The sequence below is a fragment of the Vigna unguiculata genome, chromosome 7, assembly GCF_004118075.2.
Source record: "Vigna unguiculata cultivar IT97K-499-35 chromosome 7, ASM411807v1, whole genome shotgun sequence".
Classification (NCBI taxonomy): domain Eukaryota; kingdom Viridiplantae; phylum Streptophyta; class Magnoliopsida; order Fabales; family Fabaceae; genus Vigna; species Vigna unguiculata.
This window is the reverse complement of record NC_040285.1, coordinates 8393578-8402959: the sequence shown is the minus strand read 5'-3', so window position 1 is coordinate 8402959 and position 9382 is coordinate 8393578. Positions and strand designations below refer to the sequence as shown.

At 33.4% G+C, this 9382-nt stretch overlaps 1 protein-coding gene across 3 annotated transcripts; it reads right to left on the bottom strand.

Annotated features, from left to right (window-relative positions):
* Positions 1–3472: 3472 nt before the first annotated feature.
* On the bottom strand, positions 3473–8143 carry LOC114189543 (syntaxin-71-like). 3 transcript variants are annotated; one of them, XM_028078133.1, is made up of 10 exons: positions 8022–8143; positions 7617–7889; positions 7359–7484; positions 6745–6904; positions 6544–6629; positions 6353–6421; positions 5532–5576; positions 5354–5416; positions 5177–5253; positions 3473–3834 (listed from the first exon to the last, which is right to left on the bottom strand). In XM_028078133.1, exons 2-10 carry the CDS (start codon positions 7770–7772, stop codon positions 3819–3821), a joined length of 798 nt encoding a protein of 265 aa, XP_027933934.1. In that variant the 5' UTR covers positions 7773–7889; positions 8022–8143; the 3' UTR covers positions 3473–3818. The 3 variants fall into 3 exon arrangements, with proteins under 3 accessions (XP_027933934.1, XP_027933932.1, XP_027933931.1); XM_028078131.1 differs by having other exon boundaries at positions 7617–7932; positions 8022–8117; XM_028078130.1 differs by lacking the exon at positions 8022–8143 and having other exon boundaries at positions 7617–7982.
* Positions 8144–9382: the final 1239 nt, after the last annotated feature.

Genomic DNA, 9382 nt, shown 5'->3' with positions numbered 1-9382 from the left:
AACTTGAGCAATCCAGTCTGTGTTGGCATTTTTGTTACCAAAAACACGTCCACATTTATGACCACCCACTAGTGTCTTCACCCTAAAGGTTTGCTTACCTCCAACCTTGCTCACCATAATTAAAAACCCACATTTTCTCTTACAAACAGCCCTCACTCTCTTGTGGTCATTCTTGACAAATTTTACTTCTTTACCATTTAACACACTATGCTCCATTAGTGCATATTTAAAATCTTTCAGAGAACTAAACTCCATTCCCAATTTAAATTTGAAATCCTTCTTCATATCTTCCGGTTTATACTTTGAAAACTTTGGTCCAACATTAAGAATACCATCATCATTGTCCACATCAGAATCTAAGTCATCACTCATGTATTCCTCATTTATCTCATGCTCTCCAATTTCTTCATTAGTAACAAAAGAACCTTCACTAACATATCTTTTATTTTTGACTTTGCTTGAATTTCGTTTAAACTCTTTCCACCTTTCCAAAACAGGGCCAATCTTTCTGTGACTTGAATTGTTGTCCATCCCAAATCCATCATCATCATCAGCCATCCTTTCTTCTTCACTATCATCTAGTCTATCTCTAGGTGGATCTTGTTGTTCCTCTTCACCATTAACTTCTGCATCCCCAACCACATGATCTTCACCAATCACAGCCTCTTTATCATTCACCCCGGCCTCCCTAACCAAATCCTCTTCACCAATCACCTCTACCTCCCTAACCACATCATTTCCACCATTCACCTCTGCCTCCTCTGCCTCCCTAACCACATCATTTCCACCATTCACCTCTGCCTCCTCTGCCTCCCTAACCACATCATTTTCACCATTCACCTCTGGCTCCCTAACCACAGCCTCTTCATCATTCACCTCGGCCTCCCTAACCACAGCATCTCCGTCATTCACCTCTGCCTCCTCAACTACGACATCCTCTTCAGCGACAACTTCATCCAATCCACCAATGAAGTGAACTATTTCAGCCTGACTAGGAACATGTTGGACATAGATATCAACTTCCTCTTTACTCTTCTCGGCAAAGTTAGCTAACTCTATAGCTTCCTTATCATCACTCAGTAGTCTAAGGTTGTTTAACAAACTTTGTTTTGACCCCTTCCACCAAAGCTTCACTTCACCACCGTACTTGAACTCTTTCACTATACCCAATGCTTCAAAGAACGACCAAAAATCCGGATCAATCCCCTTAACAACATGAATCTCACCCCCAACGTACTTCAGTCCCCTATTTCTTTCGAACCTACCCATATGGTGAAAAGCTACATCGAACCCCATTCCCAATCCTACATTTCAAACGAACACACAGAACACATTAATCGAATCATGAACGGAATCAACAAACAACCAAATGAAACCCTAAACACTCGAAGAGGGACGAACAACGAACCTGCTTTCTTTGTTGATCACAGCGCTGTCTTTTTCGTTCAAATATCTCAACTTCGTCGTCGAAATTGCAATTTCGTCCTCCTTCACGAACGCATCTCAATCTCTCCAATCCCTTGCGATGGTCCTCCTTCACGAACGCATTTCAATCTCACCAAAACCCCTTTCTTTCTAATTTTAACCTAAACCCTAATAAAACACAGCTTCTTAATAAACTAAAACGACTTAGTAACTTAGTCGTAAAAAACGCAGCTTCTAAATTTACCACGTGTCAATCAAAAAATCAACACTGTTAAAAACGGGATCCTGACGTGGCACTCCGTCTGCCAGCTTTCTAATAAACCTAACGGAGTTAAAAAATGAGGACGAATTTCATGCATTTCAGAACGTGAGGGACTTAAATAGCGCATCTTTTGAATGAGGGACGAAAACCAAAAATGGTCGATACTTGAGGGACCAAAAACATAATTAACCCTTAATTTAATATTTAAAACATATAATTGGTAGGGATAAATTGGACATTAGAAGAAAATTTGGGGTGTAGGAAGAAAACTTGGAGGTGCAGGAAGCAAGCCCCTCAAGTTTGGCAGAAGAAGATGAAGGTGGTCCAAGTTTGGCTTAAAATGAAGTTGGTCCAAGTTTGCCCTAAGTTTTTGACAATACATTCAATAAAAAGTAATTGAAATTCAATTGTCTCAATCTGCACCAAACTCCCATCCAATGAAAGCATTTAAGGTGGTACCAACTCTAGTATTTTAGCACTAGTGACATCAACACATATCATGCCTATAAATTTATTTATTATTTATTTTTATTATTTTGGTTGCTAATGACTACTTTATAATTGTATTCTGAATAATGGATGGTTGAAGTTTTATGTATTTTGCTAAGCATTGTCCTTTTATAATTGTTTATATTATGTCATTGATTATCTTCAAAAATTATGCTTCAAAAATCCATTATCTTCAACACTTTTAACTCCTTCACTAAATTATGTATCACAACCACAATTTTAGCTCTTTGTATCTTTTATTTCTCTTTTCCACTTTATTTTACTTTTATGATATGCCCATAAATTATTCTTATTTACCATATTTTCCCAAATGAAAAAGTGACAATTATTTGGGTGATCCCGCAATATCAAATACTCTTAAGAATGACCATATGCAAGCATTTTTTTTTCAAGATTTCTTGATTTTCTTAATACCCTCATTATTATTATCTTACTACAGTAACACCTGCATCTATTTCAACTCTTGTCTTCTGAGCTTCTACTAGAAGAACAAGGAGAATCATTGAGCTCCTAGAAGAACTTGAAGAATCATTAAACCTATTAGAACTAACCATAATACTCATCCTGAGATTAGACCTTTGACTACCACTACTCATCTTACACTGATTAAGATTTCATTGTAAAAAGCAAATTGATCTAACTAATAATAATGCACCTTAGATGGAAGAAAACACGAAATTAGTAGTAAACATTAGGACAACTTTTATAACAGTTACAAATGTTAACCCTCAACCATAAAAACATTCATTTCAGTGAACAACTTCTTTCATGAAAAAAGATAAAACTCTTGAAAATGTGAAATAAACAAAGATTGAAAAAGTAACGTACTTGCACTTATGGTGCACTTTTTATTAAGAATTTCACCAACTAAAGAGAATACATGGAAGACAATGAATTTTTCAAGGACACGTTTGTATGAAAAATTAAATAGAAATTTATCAATCAGCACACAAATTATTCATGGACAAATCTAGATATTTATTCTTCACACTCTTGCTCCTCCCGTGTTATAAACAAAATATGTATATAATGGATATATTAAATTCAAGGGATGCAAGAAGTAATTTGTGAGGGTACATAAAGCAAAGACCCAACCCAGAGATGCTTTAGGGTAGTGGGATTAATCATTCGCCACTACAGCCACAATATGATCCAGCAATAAAATCACAAATTCATTGCAGATAATGGGATTTAAACATAAAATTTCCGGTGCCACTCAACTTGTATAAACACATGAAGTGACATATGACATTAATAAAGGAACGAATATATGAGTCACAAATCACAATATTTTTCTCATTCATTACGCGGGTCCCCATATTTTTTATCATTGTGTTTATAGCTAGCTAACTCCAACTAGAATTCCACACCACTCAAAGAACATCCTTCTTAAATCATCAGCGTCAAGCTATAATATATTTAATATATCAAAGATATATAGCAAATAAGCAGCAACAACTATTTAAGATACTAACATGACTGCATACACAGGACTGGTTATAAAGAAGCGCACATCTCACAAGTAGCAAGAAGGAAGAAATAAAAAAAAAATGAAACGAAACGTTGTTCTCAAAATACAAGTAAAGGCAAATCTTCGAACATCCATCAGCCTTTGTACATATCATTTCTTTAGTACGCTGCAAAATGAGAACGGCAAGTCAGACAGGTATATCATGAAACAGATAAAGCATGTAAACCAGTGAACACCCTAGAACATACTAAGAAATTAAAATTCCGTAAAACCATTGGGAAGAGACAAGGAAATAAAGCATGCAAGACTAGTAAACTCCACCATAAAACACATGCTGTGATATTAAAAATCGCAGGAATGCCATCGGGAAGTGGAAAGTCAGAAAGGTGTATGTATCAACAAACAGATAAAGCATCCAAGACTTGTCAACAAACACATGCCATTATATTAAAAATCCTAGTAACGCCATCAGAAAGTGACAAGGAGCCACTATCTTAATAGATAAAAAATATTAAAATTTTTAGATAGAGCACTGCGTTAAAATTTTGGTTTATATAGTAGTCTAGTCTTTCATTTTTGGATTTGGATTCTATGCTGCTCAACGTTAACAGAAGTCCTGTTTAGTAATAAATCCTGACCATTTATAAAGTTTATTATTAAATGTAGCCGTTCAAATAAAAACTAATTAAAACCAAAAAAAAAAGAATGGAGAGTACGAGTGCATATTTTAGTTAGGTAATGGGTTTGTTAGTTTATATTTCAATTGTATATGCATTAAGTATTATAGAGTTAAAATTTATTGAACAGGAATTATCCTGTTCATAAACAATTGAATTTATCAAACTGATCATAAACAGCTAAAATTTATCATATAGGATAGGACTTCTCCTATTGGTCGTGAATACTGATCGTGAACAGGAGAGGATCAACTTTCAAATTAAGCAGAGTCCTCCAGTCCTAACAAATAATTATAATAATGCTTTCCATAACATGATTATCGTCTCTGTCGAGTTATAAAACTCTCTTTTATACGACAACATCCAATAAATTCATTTGGCTAGAGTAGTTTGCAAATTAGCATTTGAGGGAAACATTCAAGTTTTACTAGATAATCACGAATCACAGAAAATAGGTGATGGGATTACATTCCAAAAACCAAGTATAGGCATATGAAATAAGGGCTAAATGGGAAAAAACAAGATTATGTCCCGCAACAAAGGCAGCATATGCATACTAAGAATGTGAGACAAATGCTTTACTAACAAAGACAAGTCCAATTTCAGACTTAAAGAGCAACTTAAGGCCACCATATGAAATATATTTTAAATCTTCAATCCAAGGGAAAAAATAAAAATGTACTTCAAATTTCCTAGACAAAATCATGTTAGTAAATACACCAAAATTTCCAGTATTCAAATTGAGCAGTACTATAAAGAATAATGTAAACTCATGAGCAGAATACTAGTGCTGAGAGTTTTAAATTTCAAGAAAACAGATAGGACTCTTACTTGTATAAGTAGGCAGCAATTCCCAAAATTATAATCAACAAAACAATATCAATACAGAAGTTTCGACTGGATCGAAGCTGGATGAAAAAAAAAATCATATTAAGATTCAGAAAAAAATCTCACCTATTGAACTAGAATTTGATAGAAATCTATACAAATAGATTGTAGTTAGATAACCTGGTTCACTGTGTGTTTAAGTCTGACATTTGTATTCTTAAGGTCAGAGGATGCCTTGTCCACCTGTAATGAAGACAAACAATTGAGTCATATTAATTTCAACTTCATAATTCAAGTTCTAAAAGCAAACACTTCCATGTATATAATTAGGCTACAGGCAGAAATTGATAATTCTCACCTTAGTGTCAATCTCATCCATGAGAGGAACTTGTCGATCCAGTTCCTGTATATGAAACATGAATAATGACCTTAAAAAGAATTATAACACATGTGCACACACACAAGAGAACATAAAAACAAGGTTAAATTAAAATTTTCGTCCTATACCTACATTTTCTTATTTTAGTCCCTAAATAAAAAAATACAAAAACTCGTTTTAGTCTCTACAAAAAATAATGTTCAAAAATTGATCCTTGCCATTTGCAAAGTTATAATGGTAGTAAGTTTTGGTCCCTATACTTGACATTTTTTATTGCTTTATGGTATGTCCGATCACTAGTCCAGTCATCGTTGTTCAAAACCTGGACCTTAAAGTTAAAATAAGTGTTCAAATTATCCCATAACCGAATTGTAGATCATCTCTAGGACGACCTATGTGAATCTAGAAATAGATTCATGCCAATTCCGGAAAGATATTCCATATAAAAAAATTAAGGGTTTAACAAAGTAAAAAAAGGAATCTGTTTTCTAGTAATCCAAGCTTTTAGCCTTAAGAGTTTGTTTTCTAGTACTCCAAGTTTTTTACTTCAGGCATTTGTTTCCCACTACCTAGGATTTTAGCCCAAGAGAATCTAAGGAGAATCTCCATATAAATACAATACAACTCTAACTTAGAAAGAAAACTTGAATGCCCTGGTTTGAGGCCACTTAAACTTTGAACCAGAACAAGTACAGACTAGGGACTAATTTGTAAACAACTTAACTTTTCAGTCAGGGACTACACAATGAAAGATAGGGAGACTAAATATAATCTAACAAAAAATCATAAAAGCAACTGACCTCATTCATATCATGTGCCATGTTTTTCAATGTATCCAATCCTTCAGCAATCACATCCAAACCTTGATCCTAAAAAAATTACATGTAGTTAGATTTGAACGTTGAATCATAATATTCTTGGAGTGGCATCCAGTAATCAACCTAACTCTAAAAGACATAAGAAATCCTCTCAACTTCTATAAGTTACTTGCCTGTTTCATTCTACGCATTTCATATTCTTGCCTGAATTGGCTTGATTGCTCAGACTGTTGAAAGTAATCATCATCAAATTGCCCATCTGTATATGAGATGATTGCATGATTCACACACGTTACCAGAGTCAATCAATAAAAAGGCTCCCACAGATGAAATATGATAACTGCATGAACGTGAGACATGGACAACTTAATTACCTGAATCAAACTTAATTTCAGGACGTGAGGCAGAAGAAGCCCAGCCTCCGGATTGTTTTGGCACAGGAGGAGACCCATCTGGGATGGCTTGGATTCTATCTGGCAATGAAAGAGCCAAATCGTTACGGGCAGCAAATTCTTGTGAAGATAAACCCTTGACCTGTGGATACAATGAATCATGCATCAGATAGAAGTACTGTCATTCACTTCGAAACTGTTCATGTATGAAGTTACTAAATGCAAAATAAACTTGAGGAAAAATAAATCAAACCTAAGAAAGCAAGTACGCCAAATGGAATAAACTCGTTAGAACTATTAGATTGAAATACTCAGAATTACAAGATTTCCTGAATCCCGTTTGAAACTGAAGTTATACTGGTAATAACAGTTATAATACAACAGAAAAGTTAAATTTACTTCTCAACTCTTGATCATTGTTCAAAATTCATAAAAGGACTCTTCAATTAGTTTAAACAAACTATCCTAGATACTAACAAGTTCCTAGTTAGATTAATTCAGCAACAAGGTTTATGAGAATTCATAATTAAAACGCCTAAAAATCTCCAGTAACCATTTTCCCAGCCCAGACAATAACCCTAACAATAGAATAAAACCTTTTTCACAGCCAGTCTCTGCAACTTGGGAACCTCCTCCAGCAACCGAGCCTTAGTACGACGAATCTCCGCATTGATCGCTACAGCAGATGCCTTACCTTTCTCCTTGGAAGCCGTTTCTGCTTTCTGCACAAAAATCAAAGAAATACATAGGAATTTCCTCAGTACCATTATAGAAACCCCTAATTCCATGATTCTGTAGAAAAATTCTCCAGTTAGGGCACAAATTGAGTCATAAGAGTTTCGGTGCGGGCATACCTGAAGCAATGCCTCGATGTCAGCGTCGACGGAGGCGTAGAGTCTGGCAAAGGCATCATCGCCAGCGACATTAGCATCGCGGTGCTTCTCGACGTCGTATTTGTCGTACTTCTTGCAAATGGAATCGACTCTGGTGAGAATTTCGATGACACTCATATTGTGGCGGTTTCGGAATCAAACACAGATCTCTGACTTGCGACGGTTGTTGCCGACAACAACCAACCGATGACCGTTGAAGCGGAGTTCGATCTGGTAGTTTCAGTTGGCGCAGAACTGAGAAGGGATTTCAAAGGGGAAAGAGAGAGATCATGAACAGCTGTATCAAGACAGCGATGAACATGAAACAGTTTTTTTAAATCAATTAAATTAGAAAATTATTTTGATTTCGAAGGAGTGGTAACTTACCTTGGAGAGTGGTTGGTGTGAAAAGTGATTGAATCGGTGTTCAATTTACAGCGTGTTGTGGACTTGCTTATGCCATGGTTAATTTGAGACAGACGACTTTAGAGGTTACTACGTGAACTAGCGGTCGGGGTCGGTAACTTGGATCTTCGATTTTTTTAATTATTTTCTTATTTGTTAAATTTGTCATAAAATATGTTTTTCTCGATTTTTTTTCTCTGAAAACAAAATAAAAGGAAATTTTAATATTAGTGCTAATATTTTTTTAGGTCAAAGGATATTACACGAAAAAAAAAGTATATATATATATATATATATATATATATATATATATATATATATATATATATATATATATATATATATATATATGGGGCAAATAAACTCGTATCCGTGGATATTGTCCGAATCCGTCCCCGTTTTGAAGGAGAATCTCTGCGTTGACTGGGTATGTATGGATGTGGGTATGGGAAATCCCGGACTTTTTTCAATTGGGTATGAAGATGGGTATGAGGATCTACATATCCCGCCATAATATCCGTCTCCGTTTAAATTATTAAAATATTCACAATTAATTAAGTAACCATATATATATATATATATATATATATATATATATATATATATATATATATATATATATATATATATATATATATATATATATATATATATATTTTATTTCTTTTAATTATTTGGTTTGTCATGAAACTCATTCGCATCTCAATTATATTTTTCATCTCATCATAACATTTATGTAATCATGTTAAAAAGATATATGTCAATTAAAAAAATTTAATGTCTCACATTTGAATATTTCTATATTTTTTAATATTTTTATTTATTGTATATTTTCCTTTCACATGAGAATGATTAATACTCTCAATTTAAGTATTTAATAGCACAAACCTTTCATTTAATAGGTAATATAAAAAAAAACTTTTACTTATTATTATTAGTTTTTGTTTCATTGAAGAACTCTTGTTTTACTAAAACAATTTTTGTTATTTCTCAACTATTGAATATATATGTTAATATTTGAAAAGTTTTCTTAAATCTTTAAGATATTTTTCAACTTATCATACCTTTAATTATACATTTGTTTTCCTTTGTGCGATTTCTTTCAATAGTCTCCCAAATTGTTTGTAAACATTTGTTAATTTTTAAATATTTTTATTTGTTGTTTATTTTCATTATATAGAATACTATTTCGATATATTTTATCTAATTATTTTTTATTTTCTATCTCATTATTAATCATATTGTAATTTTTTTCACTATAATTGTATAAATAACTTTTATTTACTACAACATAAAAATTTAATGTAATTGTCATGAATATTTTTTTATCACCATCCAACATA

Excerpts from the sequence above, each read along its gene's own strand:
- LOC114189543 (XM_028078133.1), bottom strand. The coding sequence starts at position 7,772 with ATGAGTGTCATCGAAATTCTCACCAGAGTCGATTCCATTTGCAAGAAG. Across the intron at positions 6,630-6,744 it reads TGAAATTAAGTTTGATTCAG|ATGGGCAATTTGATGATGAT; the intron begins GTAATTAAGTTG and ends TCTCATATACAG. Across the intron at positions 5,417-5,531 it reads TGGATGAGATTGACACTAAG|GTGGACAAGGCATCCTCTGA; the intron begins GTGAGAATTATC and ends TCTTCATTACAG.